Below are 21,310 nucleotides of genomic sequence, written 5' to 3' on the forward strand. Positions count from 1 at the left end.
TGCCGCGTACACACGATCGGAGTTTTCAAAAACCATCAAGATTTTTCCGACGGTATTCCGCTTAAGCTTGGCTTGCGTACACACGGTCACATAAAAGTTCTCGGAACTTTCGACCGTCAAGAACACGGTGATGTACAACACTACGACGAGCTGAGAAATGAAGCTCAAATCTTCCAAGCATGTGTTGAATTATTTCCGAGCATGCGTAGAAATTTTGCGCATCGGAATTGCTACAGACGATCTGAATTTCTGATCTGAACTTTTTCCATCGGAAAAATAGAGAACCTGCTCTCAGTCTTTTGCTGGCAGAAGTTCCGCCAGCAAAAGTCTGATGGAGCATACACACGGTCTAAATATCCAACCAAAAGCTCTCATCGGACTATTGCTCACGGGATTTCCAATTGTGTGTACAGGGCTTTAGTATAACCGATTGCTACCGCATAACATACTTACATGGCAGCAAGGTGGCTCTCCTGCACCACATCCCATACTAGGTACGAGATTCGGCACATCCGGGGAGGGGGTGCGCCTGTGCCACCGGCGACCTGGCTCTGCTGTGATTACACACAGCAGATGCCGATCAGCGGGTCCCGGCCAATGGATGACCACCGGGACCTGATGATCGTCGGGAAGACGCCCAGGACAGGGATCTGCCTATGTAAACAAGGCAGAGCTCTGTCCTCTCAGCGGGGAAGTAATGGATTTTCTTTTCACACAAAGCAGAGTAAAAGCATTACAGATAGTGTACTCAAACACAGGCTAGGCACAAATTTAACCCTTTGATCGCCCCTGATGTTAACGCCTTCCCAGCCAGTGTCATTAGTACAGTGACTGTGCATATTTTTAGCACTGATCACTGTATTAGTGTCGCTGGTCCCCAAAAAGAGTCAAAAGTGTCAGTTAGTTGTCCACCGCAATTTTGCAGTCCCACTATAAGTCGCTGATCGCCGCCATTACTAGTAAAATAAATAAATAAAAATTCCAGTATTTATACCACAGATTTTAGACGCTATAACTTTTGCGTAAACCAATTAATATATACTCATTGGGAATTTTTTTAACAAAAATATGTAGCAAAATACAAATTGGCCTAAATTAATGAAGAAATTGGATTTTTAATTTTTTTTATTGGATATGTTTATAGCAGAAGGTAAAAAATATAGTTTTTTTTTTATTATTCAAAATTGTCAGTCTTTTTGTTTATAGCGCAAAAAATAAAACACGCAGAGGGGATCAAATACCACCAAAAGAAAGCTCTTATTATGGTAAAAAAAAGGACATCAATTTTATTTGGGTATAGTGGTGCATGACCGCGCAATTGTTAGTTAAATTAGCCCAGTGCCGTATTGCAAAGAATGAGCTGGTCATGAATCTTCCAGCGGTCAAGTGGATACCAATGACATATTACTTTACATTACATGCATGCACTTAGCAAACAGTGAAAAAAATATATCTCCTACAAGGTCTCCTTTAAAGCAGATGAAAACCCTCACATATACCCAGTGAAGTGACTTGCCTTAGGTGATCCTCCTGCATACGTTGTACCTGTTTATCTGCAGCTTTTCATCTGTAGTATATTCTAAAAACACACAGATCAAAGGATTTTTTTCTCAGTTCTAGCAGCAGGGGGCAGGAATCTGAAGTCTCATAGCACATATCTCAGCGAGGTGAGCTCTGAGCCCTAATTAGAGGGAAGGGAAACACACCCCACAGTACATGGAAAACATGCAGAGCTGAGGATATCAGTCACAGGCTGTGTGCTGGAGCTCTCCCCCCTGTTATATTTTTATCTGTTGCTGCTGGGAAAAGCAGCTGTCAGAAGTGACTTTAGTGACTTAGGCCGCGTACACACGCGTGGACTGTTCGCCCAACTTTGTCCGTCAAACAGTTTCGGCAAACAGTCCGCTCAAAATTAGCATGGACGGACATGGCCACACACGACGGACGAACAGTTTGCTGAAACCGTGCGCGATGACGTGAACGGCACGTACGACGGGACGGAAAATACGACGTCCTATACACTGCATTATAACTTTCGGCGTGTAAATCCTTTCTGAGCATGCGCGGAACTTTGTTTGACGAACAAGCCTACACACGAGCGGACTGTTCGCTGAAACAAGGTTTCAGCGGACAGTTTTACGGAAATTCCGAAAAACCTTGTTCGTCAAACTGTCCGCTGAAACTGTCCGCTGAAAGCCCACACACGAGCGGACTGTCCGCCCAAACACTGTTCAGCGGACAAAGTTGGGCGAACATTCCGCCCGTGTGTACGCGGCCTGAGTGTTCCTCTGTTAGTGACTTTAACAGAGGGACAAGGCAGCAGACAGAAACCACACTCAGTCCTTTGGATAGAGGCAAGTACACAGTATAGAAGGAAATGCTCTGTTCATGTTCCATGTCTGAGGTTCACAACCACTTTGGGAAAAATCTTACAGACATTGTTCATGGAATTGGTTTGCTGGAAGAAGAAATATTTACAATTCAGCTTTTACAAATGAAAGTGAACCATGCTTGACTGGCTCACATAGATCGTAGCTGATTTAACTTCTCACAGCTTTTTGTTGCAGAAAAGAACCTTGCCAGCAGCAGCAGAGAAGACAAGACCAACGAAAAGTTATCTAAGAAGAGTAAAGAGAAGCTCTCCCAGAAACACAAGCCACCACCAAGTCCGGACACGGGGGATGAATCTTTCCAGGAGACCAACCACGAGAAGAACATGCGCCTTGTCCCTTACCAATCCAAAGAAGAATGCAACCAAATCCTCTCTTATAAGGAAGCAAAACAGAATTCTGCACACCAGACTGAAAATGAAGGTATATTTGGATATGATTATAATTACGGGGAAAAAAAATTAGCTGAGCTTAGTAGAACTAGGTTTTCTATGGCCTTTTACTCACAGGAGTCGTACATTCGTTTCATTATGAATTGAAATTTGGACCAAATTTTCATTATATGGAGATTTGAATAGCAACGAATTTCAACAAATCCAAAATAACTCATAATGAAACAACGAATACATTCATATTCATTTGTTTCATTTGGACCTTTTGTTAATGTTTGAAGCATCCCAAATAAAATAACAACATAATGGATGATCCAAATTGATTCGGATACTTTTAGTTTTTTGGTTGCATTTACATTTTTATTTAATATACCTAAAGCACTACATATGAAATGGAAACATATTGCCATAAATACAGTAGACACGTGTGATTCGTTTCGTACGAATCGAAAATTCGTAGGAATTTCCGAAAATTCGTATATTCGTACTAATCCGAAATATGAATTTTGATGCATATGAATTCAGTACGAAATATGAATTTTTGTTTACTAATTTCTGATCCAAATTCTTAAAGAAAATTCATAATTGTTACGAAAAGTTAACGAACCTAAAAGTTAAAAACCCAGGAAGTCAGCACAGCACAGGGGTGGTGGGAGCCCCTCATAGTGATAAATTCATCATAACGAACTTTCGTTATTTTAACGAAAAGTTTACGAATCTAACAAAAAATTCGTATTTCGTACGAATCCAAATTGAATATCAGACACGAATTACGAAATACAACTTTTTTTCTGTACGAAACTAAATGGAATGAGACTAAACAAATTTTTTGACGCTGCCCATGTCTAAAATACAGTAAGGTATAAAAGTGTAGCAAGATGATGATTCCTACTAGGGGTGCATTTTTCAAGCAGTTTTCTTCAGTTTTTTTGTAAAACTGATCAGTGTGAAAGGGCCTTTAGGCCTCATGCACACTGGGCATTTTTACAGCTGCTGTTTTGGATGTCAGATTTTTTTTTTTTTTTTTACTGCCTGTAAACGCCCCTGCATGTTGTCCTATCCTATTCATGCACACATAGGCTTTTAGCAGCATTATTTGATGGGAGAGTTTAGTGGTAGAAAAAAAAAACAGCGTCTTCTGGAGCAGCAGCATTTTGGCAGGAGAAATGCTGACAGCGCCTAAACTCTGCTAAATGCTGGTGGAATAGCTGGTTGTTAAGAAGCGGGACAGGAAACCGCCATGTCCTTAACAACGGTTGATCAGCTGTCAGCCAGGCTCCCCAATAAAAAAATGTTTAAAAAAAAGCTTGGGAGTCCCCCGTCCCCCCCGTCCCCCTCATCCATACCAGGTCCTTCGGTTCTAATATGGACTTTAGGGTGAACTCCACACCAAAATTTACATAAAAAATAGTGCCCCACCTCCCCAAAATCCATACCAGACATTTAAAACCACTTAAGGACCGAGCCTCTTTCTGAGATTTGTTGTTTACAAGTTAAAAACAGTTTTTTTTTTGCTAGAAAATTACTTAAAACCCCTAAACATTATACATTTTTTTCTAACGCCCTAGAGAACAAAATGGCGGTCGTTACTTTGTCACGCCATATTTGCGCAGCGGTCTTACAAGCGCACTTTTTTTTAAAAAAATAGACCTTTTTTAATAAAAAAATAAGACAACAGTAAAGTTAGCCCAATTTTTTCTTTATATATTGTGAAAGATAATGTTATGCCGAGTAAATCATGTCACTCTACAAAATTGCGCCCGCTCGTGGAATGGCAACAAACTTTTGCTCTTAAAAATCTCCATAGGCGACGTTTAACAAATTCTACAGGTTTCATGTTTTTGGAGGTCTTACAGAGGAGGTCTAGGGCTAGAATTATTGCTCTCGCTCTACCGATTGCAACGATCCCTCGTGGTTTGAACACCGTTTTCATATGCGGGCGCTACTCACGTATGCGTTCACTTCTGCGCGCGAGCTCGCCGGGACGGGGCACGTTTAAAAAGAAATAAATATAAATAAATAAATATTTTTTTCTTATTTATTTTACCTATTATTGTATTACTTATTTTACACGGTCCGGAACTGGTTAAAGTGGTTGTAAACTCTTACAACACACTTTGACCTACAGGTAAGCCTAGAGTAAGGCTTACCTGTAGGTTCAAGAAATATCTCCTAAACCGTGTAGATTATTATTTACCGAAAGACAGGCACTGTCAAAGGCAATATGGCGCGCGCGGCGGCTCCCGTGTGCATGCGCGGGAGTGACGGCATCGCGGCTTCGCCGAATGACAGCGGCAGAGCGGCGAGACCCACCAAGAAGATGGATGCGCCGGACTACAGGGGACAGCGGTGACTTCACTGGCTCCTGTGTCAGGTAAGTGACACATAATGGGCTACTATGCGATGCATAGTAGTCCATTATGCTTTGCCTTTGCAGGGAATGAAAGAGGAAGTAAACTAATCAGGGTTTACTTCCTCTTTAACATGCAGCCTGGCAGGCCAGAAAAGTGATCCATACCAGACCCTTATCCGAGCACATAACCTGGCAGGCTGCAGGAAAAGGGGGGGTGAGGGAGAGCGCTCCCCCCCAACCGTACCACGTCACATGCCCTCAACAAGGGTGGGATGCTTTGGGGCAAGAGGGCTCTGTTGATGAAGAGAAGGAACTCTTCCCCACAACCCTGGCCCAGTGGTGTGGGGGGGGTGACTTATCGGAATATGGCGCCCCCGGATCCTGGCCCCCCTATGCAAATGAGTATAAGGTTCATTGTACCCCTATTCATTCACCAAAAAAGTGTAAAAAATTTAAAAAAGGAAAAAAAAACAATGTCTCCTGGTGTAGATCCATTGTTATACACTATTTCCAAACCACAATACTAATGAATTTTACCAAATCCCAAATAAATTTTTATGAAACAAAATAATGAATTCAAAAACTTTAAAAATTAATTTGAATTCAAATTTGAAAATGCATTTGAATTCAGAAATTAATTTGAATTCCAAATGGAAACATATTGCAATAAATACTGTAAGGTATAAAAGTGAAATAAGATGATGAGAAGAATAAAAAAGAATAGCAGAAGAGAGTAGAGAAGTAAAGTAGAAAAAAAAAATGATTAGACTAGAATGTAATAGAACAAATATACAAAATTGGAATCGATTTGAAAGTACCGAATATACCGGTACTATATATAACTGAATTGGAATATACGAAACAAATCAGAATAATTAATTCCGAAAACAAATTATTATAACATAATGAATATGATGAAACAAAATTATTAACTTAATGAACAAATCTGAAACGAAATAAATGTTTCCATCGTGCGCTTCTTTAATAGCTAAATATTTCTATAGACTTGTATTTTTAGAATGTACAGCAAATGTCTTTCAAAGCTGCTGCATATTTTCTAGCATTTGTTGTGCATTTTAAAACAGGACGAGGGAACTAGTAGTGAGGCTCTTTTCATGTACTTTGTGGTAAACTTATTTTTGCAGCAGACAGAAAAATGCAAAGAGGCCTAATTGTCATGATAAATTATTTAGGTGTGCCTACACTTTTAAAACACGAAAAGCGGCCCACATATGCAAACTTCATAGAATGTGCAGCATCCATTAAGATGGTTCTTGGTGCCTGATGGGGATTTAAAAGCATCTTTACAATTTGCATGCTGCAAAGTAGGGATGGGCCGAACACCCCCCAGTTCGGTTTGCACCAGAACATACTGAACAGGCAAAAAACTCGGCAGAACACACGAATACAGTTAAAATCTATGGGAAACAAACATGAATAATCAAAAGTGCTCATTTTAAAGGCTTATATGTAAGTTATTGTCATAAAACGTGTTTGGGGAACCGAGTCCTCCCCCAGAGAACATGTATCAATGCAAAGAAAGTTTTAAAAACGTCAGTTTTTTCAGGAGCAGTGATTTTAATAGTGCTTAAAGTGAAACAATAAAAATTCAATATTCCTTTAACCACTTGCTTACTGGGCACTTAAACCCCCCTCAGTCCCAGACCAATTTTCAGCTTTCAGCGCTGATGCACTTTGAATGACAATTGCGCGGTCATACAACACTGTACCCAAATGAAATTTTTATCATTTTTTTCCCACAAATAGAGCTTTCTTTTGGTGGTATTTAGTTACAGCTCGGAGTTTTATTTTTTGCTAAACAAACAAAAAAAGATGCAAAAAAATAAAAATAAAAAATCATGTTTTAATAGTTTGTTATACAATTTTGCAAACTGGTCATTTTTCTCCTTCATTGAAGTGCGCTGATTAGGCGGCACTGATGGCTGCATTGGTGGGCACTGATGGGCTGCATTGGTGGGCACTGATGGGCTGCATTGGTGGGCACTGATAGGCTGCATTGGTGGGCACTGATAGGCTGCACTGGTGGGCACTGATAGGCATAGTTAAGGCGGCACTAATAGGCACAGATAAGGCGGCACCGATCGGCACAGATAAGGCGGCACTGATGGGCAAAGATGGGCACAGATAAGATGGCATGGATGGGTGGCACGGATAAGTGGCACGGATGGGCACTGATAGGTACCACTGATAGATGGGACTGATGGGCACTGATAGGTGGCACTGATAGGTGGCTCTGATAGGTGGCACTGCTGGGCACTGATGGGCGGCACTGCTGGGCACTGATGGGCGGCACTGCTGGGCACTGATGGGCGGCACTGGGGTGCAGCACCTTTGCGGCAGATTGTGGGCACTGTGGGTGGCACTGTTGGTGGCACTGCTGGATGGCACTGTGGGTGGCATTGTGGGTGGCACTGTGGGTGGCGCTGGGGGCACTATGGGCACTGCTGGGTGGCACTGATGGGGGGCACTTACTTTCATTCAGGATGGCACTGCGGTGGGCAGGTGGGCACTGGCAGGGGGCAGGTGGTCAGCTGTATTGCTGGCCGTGATCGGGACTGATGTCCCGATCACGGCCGCCGGTGATCGGCTTTTTTTTTCTCTCCTCGCGCTGTCAGCGCGAGGAGGAATAATAGCCGATTACCGGCTCCGTTCTGTCACATGATCAGCTGTCATTGGCTGACAGCTGATCACGTGATAAGGGGTCGGGATCGACCCCTTACACGGATCGGTGATCAGGCGAGTCTCATGGACTCGCCGATCACAGAGCGCGCCGCGCGCGCCCCTCAGGGGGCGCGCAGGCCGCTCGTAACCAGGACGACGTCAATAGACGTAGTCCTGGAAATGTAGGTCCGCGCTAATGCCGTCATTTGGCAATAGCGCGGATCTCAAGTGGTTAAATTTCATACCTGGGGGTGTCTATAGTATGCCTGTAAAGTGGCGCATGTTTCCCGTGTTTAGAAAAGTACCACAGCAAAATGACATTTCTAAAGGAAAAAAAGTAATTTAAAAGTAATAGTGGCTATAGTGAATTGTCAGGTCCTGGCAATACACATAAAAGTCATTGAAAAAATGGCATGGGATCCACCACAGTCCATTACCAGGCCCTTTAGGTCTGGTATGAATATTAAGGGGAACGCTGAACTTAAACGTAAAAGAAAAATTGCGTGGGGATCCCCCCCAAATTACATACCAGGGCCTTCAGGTCTGGTATGGATATTAAGGGGAAACCTGCAGCAATTTTTTTTTTAAATGGTGTAGGGGTCCCCCTCAAAATCCATGGCAGACCCTTCAGGTCTGGTATGGCTTTTAAGGGGAACCCTGCGCCAAAATTAAAAAAAATGGCATGGGGTCCCCCCAAAAATCCATACCAGACCCTTATCCGAGTATGCAACCTAGCCCAAAGCAGCCTCCCCATGTTGAGGGCATGTGGCCTGGTACGGTTAAGGAGGGAGGGCACTCTCTCCCCCCCTTCTTTTCCTACAGCCTGCCATGTTACATGCTCAGATAAGGGTCTGGTATGGATTTTGAGGAGGACCCCTATGCCATTTTTTTTTATTTGGTGCAGGGTTCCCTTTAATATCCATACCAGACCTGAAGGGCCTGGTATCGAATTTGGGGGGACCCCCACCCAATTTTTTTTTAATTTTGGTTCAAGGCTCCCCTTAATATTCATACCAGACCCCAAGGGCCTGGTAATGGACTGTGGGGGATCCCATGCCATTTTTTTCAATTACTTTATCTGTATTGCTGGGACCGACAATTCATTATAGCCACTAGTACTTTTAAAGAGGAAGTAAACCCTGATGGGTTTACTTCCTCTTTCATTCCCTGCAAAGGTAAAGCATAATGGACTACTATGCATCGCATAGTAGTCCATTATGTGTCACTTACCTGACACAGGAGCCAGCGAAGTCACCGTTGTCCCCTGTAATTCGGTGCATTCATCTTCTCGGTGGGTCTCGCTGCTCCGCCGCTGTCATTCGGTGAAGCCGCAATGACGTCACTCCCACGCATGTGCATGGGAGCCGTCACTCGCAGCATATCGCCGTTGACCGCAGCACGCAGGTGCACTGAGGAGCCACGATGATGTCACTCCCGCGCATGCGCACGGGAGCCGACACAAGCGGCATATCGCCGTGCTCTGCGGCCTGCCGCCGCTGTCTACGGCGCATGCGTAGAAATGTCACTTTGTGCAGTGACTGTTCTAAGCACGAGAAAAATGTGCCACTTTACAGGTATACTATAGACACCCCTCAGGTATTAAATTTAAAGGAATATTTATCTTTTATTGTTTCACTTTAAGCGATATTAAAATCACTGCTCCCGAAAAAATGGCCGTTTTAAAAAAAATGTTTGCATTGATACTGTCCCCTCCGGCAGGACCCAGGTCCCCAAACACTTTTTATGACTATATCATGCATATAAGCCTTTAAAATTAGCACTTTTGATTTCTCCCATAGACAATTCATTATAGTCGCGAGTAGTTTTAAATTACTTTTTTTCCTTTAGAAATGTAATTTTGTGCAGGAGCTGTTCTAAACACGGGAACCATGTGCCACTTTACAGGCATACTATAGACAAAATTTAAAGGAATATTTCACTTTTATCATTTCACTTTAAGCATTATTAAAATCACTGTTCCCGAAAAAACGTCAGTTTAAAAAAAAAAAATATTTCATTGATACATGTCCCCTGGGGCACTTTTTATGACAATAACTTGCATATAAGCCTTTAAAATGAACACTTTTGATTTTTCATGTTAATGTTCCATAGACTTTAACGGTGTTCCGAATTTTCCCCAAACACCACATATTATTCGGTATTCGCAGAACATCCGAACAACCAAAGTTCGGCCCGAACTTATGTTCGGGCCGAACCGTTTGCCCATCCCTACTGCAAAGTTATGATTAAAACACTATGCTTTGTTGGGAAGTCCCATCCCCAAAAAATTCTAATAAAGACCTTTTGGTCTAATTAAAGTGCAGAACACTAAACAGAGGAATTACTGAATCACAAAACAATTTTAATTCCTTTCCTTATCATGCAAGAGCAGCAAATATGAAAAGTAGAGCCAGTCTACCTTCGGGGGTTCTAAAAGAGCCCGTGCACCCTTAGTCATCCCACTTGGAGTGAAAAAGCAGAAACAACACTAATTTCCCTTTCCGTATTCCCTGGGGTTGATTTACTAAAGACAAATAGACTGTGCAAGAGCTTTTGCTCCAGAGTTTAGTAAATTAGGTGAAGCTTCAATTTGCAAAGAATACCCATTCGCATGCAAGGAAAATGATAAAAAACATTTTTTTGCTTGCACATAATTGCTACTGTGTTTCCCTGAAAATAAGACCTACTCTGAAAATAAGACCTACTGTGATTTTTGGGGAGGGCTGCAATATAAGCGCTACCCCAAAAATAAGCCCTATTTTAAAGTGGTTGTAAAATCCTAGAATCCACTCTATCTATACATTCGTTACAGCACCACTCTGCACTCAGTTGACCTCCCGCTGCTCTTCTCCTATTCTCCCAGCTGTCGGCAGGGATCTTGGCCCCCCTCTGCGGTGCTCGAGCAGGGAAGAGAGCTCCGGCGGGTCACAGAAGCACAGAGTGGTGCTATAAGAAGCAGCGGTGGCCCATTCATTAGGGGTGCACGGGCGCCGCCCCCTATCCCTGCGTCTGGCCCCATGATCTACATACAGGGTGCTGGATGCCTGAACTCCAATGGAGGGGGTGTTTTTTTGAAGCATGTGATTAGAACCAGTGGCTATAATAGGCTTCAAAAAAGGGTGGGATCGGGGCGCAGAGCACTGCGATCCAAGCCCACCCAGTTGTGTGACAATAGCGAATGAAAATTCCCTATTTGTACACTGATTCTCCTCCCAGCCAATCAGGAAGCAGGTCATGAGACCCATCACCTGATTGGCCAGAAATGAGATCTGATCAGCCGCCAGGAGGAGGAGGAGGGAGGAGACGCTGGGGAACCGAGGGAGGAAACGCCCCCAGCCTGGAGAGAAGCCACTGGGGAACCAAGGGAGGAAACGTCCGCCGCCCGGATCACTGATCGCGAGATGGGGTAAGTGCAGTCCCTGACTGACAGACAGGGGGGAGGGACTGTACTGCTCATGACCCCCGCAGCCCGTCCTGGCCAACCACAAAAATACCATAAGCCACCACTGATAAGAAGGTATTTGGCACAATTATATTACAGAATATAATAATGTAATAGAGTGGATTCTAGGATTTTACAACCACTTTTGCTTGGTTCCATTGGGGGATTCTTGACAGGCAGGGAGGGAGAGGGGGCACATGGCATGATAAGACCTACCCCGAAAATAAACCCTACTGTGTCTTTTGTTGCCAAAATTCATATAAGACTCAGGCCTATTTTTGGGAAAACACGGTAGATGGAAGCCAGCACTGCTTTCCCTCACTTGCTAAGCTCTGGTGCAAATGTCATTGCAGAGAGCAACTACACTTGCACAGTCTATTTGCCTTTGGTAAACAATCCCCCCACCCCCCACCCGCCCGTCTCTTCTCTTCTAACTCTCTGCACTTTTTTAGCAGTGTCTCTTCTCTATAATTCTGGATATTGCTTGTGCTTAGGTAGAGAAACAGTCTACTGCCTTTACTTCCCCTAGACAGAAGCGGTTATCATGTAGAAAAAAACTCACCCAAGCTCTACCGCATGATTGTAGAATGATGAGCTGAATAATGGTGCTCAGGCTTGTTGTGTCCCATAAACATCAAAATAGCGAGAAATGACGGCAACTCGATGGCTTCTTCTTAAATCTTTATTGAGCACAAATAAATTGCTAACATGTTTCGGCCGGAGCCTTCCCCATAGCATTCAGATTTACAATAAAATCAAGTTTATATAGAAAAGATATCCATTCAGAAGCAGTTATCAGCCTGACCAAACCTAGGAGATAGTAGCCACACAAGCCTGTGACCCACAGCACTTGGTTGGAGACCTGGGTCCAGCAACCCAGACCCCTGAGACCTTCACAAACTATCTTGTATGTGTCTGTCTCCCTCTACTCCTCATCCCTACTACAGCATCGCGATGATAGGAAACATGGATCAAGTCGAGTAAATCCGCCTTGACGATTCGGGGTGTAGTTGCCATCAACCCTTTATTAAATTGTCAAATTGTAAACACTTTGTGGTGGGATTTTAGAGGCAACCATACATATGCTAATATATTTTTAATATTTCAAATTTTATTTCTACATTGTTTAAAAATGAATTAATCAGTATTTAAATAATGTACAGACATTTTAAAACAATGGTTAAACAAGAATTTCCATCTTTGATATCTGAATGATGCCTGCAGTTACAGGCATCATTCAGATATCATCTTTTTCAGCCGCGTGATTCTGTGCACCGAAAGAACAATCATAGCAGTGATCCAGTGCTTCTACCGCCGCTGCCGTACGTTGATCATAGAGATTTCCGGTGACCAGATGGTCCCCAGTCATCTCTATGACCGTCAGAGGCCCGAGGGTTATGACGTCACATCTGGACCGGTGAAAGTAAACAATGCCGGGGACGCGGCTGGAAAGGCAGAGACAGTTTTTTTTTTTCCATCCTGAAGGATAGATCTGGGGTCTTACTGACCCCAGAGCTCCACATAAAGAGTACCTGTCATGCAGTATTCCTATTACAAGGGATATTTACATTCCTTGTAATAGGAATAAAAGTGATTAAAAAAAAAAATGTTTAAAAAGAAAGTGTAAAAATTAAAAAAATAAAGGTAAAATAAACAATAAAAAAAAAGTAAAGTGCCTCCTGCTCAGAAGCGAACGCATACGTAAGTCACACCCACATATGTAAATGGCGTTCAAATCACACATGTGAGATATTTCCACGTGCATTCGAGCAAGAGCAACAATTCTAGCCCAGGACCCCCTCTGTAATGCTGAACTGATAACTTGTAAAAAATAAATAAATAGCGTCACCTATGGAAATTTTTAAGTACCAAACTTTCAATTTGGTGGCTGCATTCTTATTTTCTTTTCTTTGGCTTTTATTCCCTTCTGTTTTCACCTGGTGATCTGGCCAGTAACACACCTCCTATATTAGTGAGACACAGCTCTGGAGGAATGAGCACAGAAAACACAGCAGACAGCAGCATTGTCAGTTTGGGGGTAGGGGAATGTTAGATGGATTAGCAGATTTAAAACCAGGTTGAATTTAAACTTCAGTTCAAACTTTATAATCAGTTAAAGCAAACTATTTTTTCCTTTTGGTGTTTTGAATAAATAAATAAAAGATGATCATTTTAATCACCCCTGCCAGTGTTAAGTGGTTTGTCTCATCCATGTAAACTTATACATTCTGCTGGAGAGCTGAAAAAGCTGGGTTTTTGGAAAAATAACAGACATGCTGTCTGGTTCACCAGCTAAAAATTGAAAGAAAGCCTAAAAAAACAAAACAATGAAGCCATCACATCTAAAGAACTGATAAGCTGCAATATAATACATGTTTTCTTTTGGGTTTAATACTGCTTTAAGGATACAGTAATGGATATAGGTTATGTTCACAAGTGCACATATTTCCAATGTCTTTTTTTGTCTCAACGGCCAGCCAAATGGGCCTCCAACGCCAGGCCTCTATCAACTGTATATATATATATATATATATATATATATATATATATATATATATATATATATATATACACACAGTTGATAGAGGCCTGGCGTGGGATATATATATATATATATATATATATATATATATATATATATATATATATATATATATATATATATATATATATATATATACACAGTACCTCACAAAAGTGAGTACAGCCCCCACATTTTTGTAAATAATTTATTCTATCTTTTCATGTGACAACACTGAAGAAATGACACTTTGCTACAATGTAAAGTAGAGAGTAAACAGCTTGTATAACAGTGTAAATTTGCTGTCCCCTCAAAATAACTCAACACACAACCAATAATGTCTAAACTGCTGGAAACAAAAGTGAGTACTAAGTGAAAATGTCCAAATTGGGCCCAAAGTTTCACTATTTTGTGTGGCCACCATTATTTTCCAGCACTGCCTTAACCCTTTTGGGCATGGAGTTCACCAGAGCTTGACAGGTTGCCACTGGAGTCCTCTTCCACTCCTCCATGACGATATCACAGAGCTGGTGGATGTTAGAGACCTTGCGCTCCTCCACCGTCCATTTGAGGATCCCCCCACAGGTGCTCAAAAGGGTTTAGGTCTGGAGACATACAGTCCATTACCTTTACCGTCAGCTTCTTTAGCAAGGCAGTGGTCGCCTTGGAGGTGTGTTTGGGGTCGTTATCATGTTGGAATACTGCCCTGCGGCCCAGTCTCCGAAAGGGAGGGGATCATTCGCTGCTTCAGTATGTCACAGTACATGTTGGCATTCATGGTTCCCTCAATGAACTGTAGATCCCCAGTGCCGGCAGCACTCATGCAGCCCCAGACCATGACACTCCTACCACCATGCTTGACTGTAGACAAGACACACTTGTCTTTGTACTCCTCACTTGGTTGCCGCCACACACACTTTACATTTTCTGACCTAAATACATTTATCTTGGTCTCATCAGACCACAGGACATGGTTCCAGCAATCCATGTCCTTAGTTTTCAGCAAACTCTTTGCAGGCTTTTTTGTGCATCATCTTTAGAAGAGGCTTCCTTCTGGGATGACAGCCATGCAAACCAATTTGATACAGTGTGCAACGTTTGGTCTGAGCACTGACGGGCTGACCCTCCCCACCCCCCCACCCCTTCAACATCGGCAACATTGCCGGCAGCACTCTATTTCCCAAAGAAAACCTCTGGATATGATGCTGAGAATGTGAACTCAACTTTTTTGTAACTCTTGTGGAACCTGTCCTGTTAAACCGCTGTATGGTCTTTGCCCAGTTTCAGGGTCTTGGCAATCTTCATATAGCCTAGGCCATCTATATGTAGAGCAACAATTCTTTTTTTTCAGCTCCTCAGAGAGTTCTTTGCCATGAGGTGCCATGTGACAGTGAGAGCAATAACACCAAATTTAACACACCTGCTCCCCATTCACACTTGAGATCTTGTAACACTAACGGGTCACATGGAACCAGAGAGGGAAATGGGTAGTTGGGCCCAATTTGGACATTATCACTTAGGGGTGTACTCACTTTTGTTGCAAGCAATTTAGACATTAATGGCTGTGTGTTGAGTTATTTTGAGGGGACAGTAAATTTACACTGTTATACAAGCTGTACACTCACTACTTTACATTGTAGCAAAGTGTCATTTCTTCAGTGTTGTCACATGAAAAGATATAATAAAATATTTATAAAAATTTGAGGTGTGCACTCACTTTTGTGAGATACTGTATATATATATATATATATATATATATATATATATATATATATATATATATACAGTGGTGTGAAAAAGTGTTTGCCCCCTTCCTCATTTCCTGTTCCTTTGCATGTTTGTCACACTTAAGTGTTTCGGAACATCAAACCAATTTAAACAATAGTCAAGGACAACACAAGTAAACACAAAATGTAATTTGTAAATGAAGGTGTTTATTATTAAAGGTGAAAAAAATCCAAACCATCATGGCCCTGTGTGAAAAAGTGATTGCCCCCCTTGTTAAAACATACTATAACTGTGGTTGTCCACACCTGAGTTCAATTTCTCTAGCCACACCCAGGCCTGATTATTGCCACACCTGTTAACAATCAAGGCATCACTTAAATAGGAGCTGCTTGACACAGTAAGGTCCACCAGAAGATCCTTAAAAGCTACACATCATGCCGAGACCCAAAGAAATTCAGGAACAATTGAGAAAGAAAGTAATTGAGATCTATCAGTCTGGAAAGGGTTATAAAGCCATTTCCAAAGCTTTGGGAATCCAGCGAACCACAGTGAGAGCCATTATCCACAAATGGCGAAGACATGGAACAGTGGTGAACCTTCCCAGGAGTGGCCGGCCGCCCAAAATTACCCCAAGAGCGCAGCGACGACTCATCCAAGAGGTCACAAAAGACCCCACAACAACGTCCAAGGAACTGCAGGCCTCACTTGCCTCAGTTAAGGTCAGCGTTCATGCCTCCACCATCAGGAAAAGACTGGGCAAAAATGGCCTGCATGGCAGAGTTCCAAGGAGAAAACCACTGCTGAGCAAAAAGAACATCAAAGCTCGTCTCAATTTCTCCACAACACATCTTGATGATCCCCAAGACTTTTGGGACAACATTCTGTGGACCGATGAGACAAAAGTGGAACTCTTTGGAAGGTGTGTGTCCAAGTATATCTGGCATAGAAGGAACACTGCATTTCATAAAAAGAACATTATACCAACAGTAAAATATGGTGGTGGTAGTGTGATGGTCTGGGGCTGTTTTGCTGCTTCAGGACCTGGAAGACTTGCCGTGATAAAAGGAACTATGAATTCTGCTGTCTACCAAGAGATCCTGAAGGAGAATGTCCGACCATCTGTTCGTGTACTCAAGCTGAAACGAACTTGGGTTCTGCAGCAGGACAATGATCCTAAACACACCAGCAAGTCCACCACCGAATGGCTGAAGAAAAACAAAATGAAGACTTTGGAGTGGCCTAGCCAAAGTCCTGACCTGAATCCTATTGAGATGTTGTGGTATGACCTTAAAAAGGCCGTTCATGCTCGAAAACCCTCTAATGTAACTGAATTAGGACAATTCTGCAAAGATGAGTGGGCCAAAATTCCTCCAGGACGCTGTAAAAGCCTCATTGCACGTTATCGCAAACGCTTGGTTACAGTTGTTGCTGCTAAGAGTGGCCCAACCAGTTATTAGGTTTAGGGGGCAATCACTTTTTCACACAGGGCCATGATGGTTTGGATTTTTTTTCACCTTTAATAATAAACACCTTCATTTACAAATTGCATTTTGTGTTTACTTGTGTTGTCCTTGACTATTGTTTAAATTGGTTTGATGTTCGGAAAAACTTAAGTGAGACAAACATGCAAAGGAACAGGAAATGAGGAAGGGGGCAAACACTTTTTCACACCACTGTATATATATACACACACACACAGGGCTTTTCTGGCACCTCCAGCACCGAATATATATAATAGTATAAATACAGTTTCCAGGAAAACGTTGTCTAATGCCGCGTACACACGATCGAATGGTATGATGTACTTAGTCCGTTGAAACGCATTTCAATGGACAATCCAATCGTGTGTGGGCTTCAGCGGACTTTTTCAGCGTGAAGTCCGGAGTACTAAGAAGGCCGGTTTGCACACCAATCTTCCCGTCGTACTTTGGTTTCAGCGGACAATACGTTCGTCAGTATGCTAGTCCGACGGACTAAGAATGGCGCATGCCCAGAAAGGATTTACAGGGCGGAAGCGCTCTGTCTTGTAAAACTAGTGTTCGTATTGAAGCTAGCATATTCGTCATGCTGCTAATTTTGTGATCTTTTAATATAGCACATTCTTTTCTTCTTCATAATGCGAGAAAAGTGAAGTTGCTTTGCTGCTTTTATTCACACAGAGTTATCACAAATGTCTTTATTCATCCTCATCTTATGATTAATATTCCAATTCGAGAATAAATAAAAAAAAAAAATAACGGACGAATTAAGCTGAAGTCTGAAAAGCGCGAATCGTCTCTAACCAAACTTCCACTAACGCAAAGTCAGCAGAAGGAACCCAAAGGGTGCTTTGCTGTGTCTTGGACTTCCTATTTCTAGTCCCATCGTACGTGCTGTACGTCATCGCGCAAGCTTTCGTCTGACTTTTTGTGTATCCGTGTGTGGCCAAGTCCGTTCGGTAGAAAGTCCGCCGGATTGTCCGCCGGATTGTATGATGGACTAAGTCCGTCATACAATTCGATCGTGTGTACGCGGCATTATAAGCATAAGCATGGTCAACTGCTCAGGGGAATTCAGCATCATGTGGGTGACCAGATGAACTTCTCTGTGTATGGCCAGCTTTACTTTATTCAAAATGAAAGAAAAAAAAACAATTTAGGCTTTAGTTCTACGTTAATTGTTATATTTGCACACACGTATAGCAGTTATCAAAGGAATTCTCTGTGGAATTTAATTTCTGATATGACGATTGACCTTAGTCACACCAGAAAAGGCTCTGTAAATTAATCTTACATTCAAACAACGAGGTGTAAGAGGGAGTTTATCGAGAAAATGGGTTAAAAGTGGAGTCTTCTTTCAAAACCGATGTTTCTTATAACTTGTGCTGTCCCCCTACAGGTGAATGTGCCTCTCTTATCTTGGCCTGCCTATTCTGCCACTTCTGCGATTTCCTACTTATGTTACCAAGCATGTGTGAGAATATGGTGACCAGCTTATGCTGCCCGTCCCGTCGGTACTACCACACCTCTGACGAGGAGCAAGCTAACTCTGACTGCAACTGTAACTGTGACTGTGACTGCGGCCTGTTTGATGCTTGCCAGGAGTCAGGTGAATGCCTGGAATTTGCAATGGAGATCTCGGAAATTTGTTATCACTGAACTGAACTGACTATCTCTTATTATAATGCTTCACTTCACCATCCCAACACAAGTTTTTTATCCATCAGCATTTTCAATGTCTACAATCTATGGTTGACCAGTCTGATCTATGAGATATAATAGGAGTAGTTTTCAGCTATGCTCCCCACATCAGGACTGTCGAGGGCATAGTAGAAAACAACACCTTATCAGGAATGGCCATGTCAAAAAGAGATGCAATTTCACCTTGTATGCTCAGTTTGGTAGCAGAGTTTGTGGACCACAGGCAACTGCCACAATTGTCTTAAAGTACATCTAAGGCTGGGTTCACACTGCTGCGGGGGGAGATCCGGATGTGATTCGCACAGCAAATCACATCCGATCTCCGTAGCACTGCGAGTTCAGCCATACAGATAGTATGGCTGAACTCGCAGCTGTCCCGCAGCAAACTCGCACAGGACCCTTTTTTGGGTCCGCAACGGAATCGGATCGCATGGGGGTTCACACCATGCGATCCGATTCCTGTGCGAGTCGGCAGATCGCACTGCGATATGCCGACGGATCTGGGGGTGTCATTAACATATCATTGACACTCCCAGCCGTCCGCATAGGGCAGTGTGAACTGACGGCGGGAGGTGAGCGATGCGGGAAAACGCCGCGGATTCGCGGCGTTCCCGCATCGCAATAGTGTGAACCTAGCCTTAAGGCTGGGTTCACACTGCTGCGGGGGGAGATCCGGATGTGATTCGCACAGCAAATCACATCCGATCTCCGTAGCACTGCGAGTTCAGCCATACAGATAGTATGGCTGAACTCGCAGCTGTCCCGCAGCAAACTCGCACAGGACCCTTTTTTGGGTCCGCAACGGAATCGGATCGCATGGGGGTTCACACCATGCGATCCGATTCCTGTGCGAGTCGGCAGATCGCACTGCGATATGCCAACGGATCTGGGGGTGTCATTAACATAACATTGACACCCCCAGCCGTCCGCATAGGGCAGTGTGAACTGCCGGCGGGAGGTATGCGATGCGGGAAAACGCCGCGGATTCGCGGCGTTCCCGCATCGCAGCAATGTGAACCTAGCCTAAGCCCCATTTTTATTTTTTAAGGCCGGGTTCACACTATTGCGATGCGGGAACGCCGCGAATCCGCGGCGTTTTCCCGCATCGCTCACCTCCCGCCGGCAGTTCACACTGCCCTATGCGGACGGCTGGGGGTGTCAATGTTATGTTAATGACACCCCCAGATCCGTCGGCATATCGCAGTGCGATCTGCCGACTCGCACAGGAATCGGATCGCATGGTGTGAACCCCCATGCGATCCGATTCCGTTGCGGACCCAAAAAAGGGTCCTGTGCGAGTTTGCTGCGGGACAGCTGCGAGTTCAGCCATACTATCTGTATGGCTGAACTCGCAGTGCTACGGAGATCGGATGTGATTTGCTGTGCGAATCACATCCGGATCTCCCCCCGCAGCAGTGTGAACCCAGCCTAATAGATACACAATGCAGTGCTGCAACCTCCCCAGAATCCTCCAAGTCTGAAGTACTGGTGTTCAGACACAGGTTGCTGAAGCCTTGAAGACACTTGATCCTCAGAAAACGTTGGCAGAACAGTACATGGCAGTAAAAAAGTCTGCTTTTATCGGTACAAAGATAAAATACAGCCAGCAAAAGGGTGACTAGTTTCCGCCTAGATGGCCTCAATCATGACTTTTTCTTTTTAAGAATGGAGTAGTAAAGGGGTAGAACTCCTGTCCAATTTCTACTGTTGCCTGGTTCCCTGTTAGGAAGATTTACTTTCCTTATTTGTCTTAATTAGCTGTCACTAGGAATGAAAATGATGGAAAAATCCAAAATTTTGAATTGCCCCCAGAATAGATATAGAGGACAAACCCTTGAATAATGACACTTCTCACAATTTGCTCTGTCAACAGGACAGCAAGTCAAGAAAAATCTAGACAATAAGAAATGGGTGGTAAATGTGGATATTAGGGCCCATTCAGTCTTGTCTTAATGCCCGTTGATTAACGTGTGATATGTTGTACATTAGGGTGTGTTACATTGAGGTAGCCCATTCAAATGAACTGTCTGGCAAAGCACCAGAAGGGACTAACAATTGGACCTTTCTTTTTTGAATGCAGCTCACAACAACACACCTGTGCATTAAAGGGTGCCAATGCCTTGCAGTAACTGGTTATTGTAACCCATTGCAATTAATAGGTGTCAATGGGCTCTTGGCGTTCTGACCATTTCCCTCTCTATCCAGAATAATAAAAAAATACTGGCTTTAGATATACTTTAAGAAAACAGACCGTTTGGTAGTTCTGTATTTAAATATTACACATTTAAAATAGAAAATGTGCTGGCAGGTGCAAAACAAAGCCACTGGCAAAAAAAAACAGTCAGACACACTGTGCAACTAGATAGCAAAAAATATTACTTTGCTGAACTACAAATATGCAAAACACACAAATTTAGTGCAATAGTGAAAAACAAAACAGTGACAAAATATATATATGTGAATAAGAACAAAAAAGTCCACTTCATATAAATGTAATGAAAGTAGCAGTCCCAATCCAATAATTAAGCACCACTGTGTTTCGCCATAACTGACATTATGTAACAGTTATGACGAAATGTGTTGGGCGGATCTAACTTTTTGAAGATTTACACTATGTGGGTAT

The 21,310-nt window shown here is 43.0% G+C and overlaps 1 protein-coding gene across 1 annotated transcript in view; it reads left to right on the forward strand.

Annotated features, from left to right (window-relative positions):
• MDFIC2 (MyoD family inhibitor domain containing 2) overlaps positions 1-18,940 on the forward strand; it is a 95,565-nt gene extending 76,625 nt beyond the window's left edge. Inside the window, exons 2-3 of the mRNA XM_077450989.1 lie at positions 2,568-2,813; positions 18,386-18,940. Coding sequence (XP_077307115.1) covers positions 2,568-2,813; positions 18,386-18,645 — 506 coding nt within the window. The 3' untranslated portion in view covers positions 18,646-18,940. The remainder of the gene's footprint in view (positions 1-2,567; positions 2,814-18,385) is intronic.
• Positions 18,941-21,310: the final 2,370 nt, after the last annotated feature.

The sequence above is a fragment of the Lithobates pipiens genome, unplaced genomic scaffold (genome assembly GCF_037356315.1).
Source record: "Lithobates pipiens isolate NorthernLeopardFrog02 unplaced genomic scaffold, aLitPip1_a1.2 Scaffold_23, whole genome shotgun sequence".
NCBI lineage: Eukaryota > Metazoa > Chordata > Amphibia > Anura > Ranidae > Lithobates > Lithobates pipiens.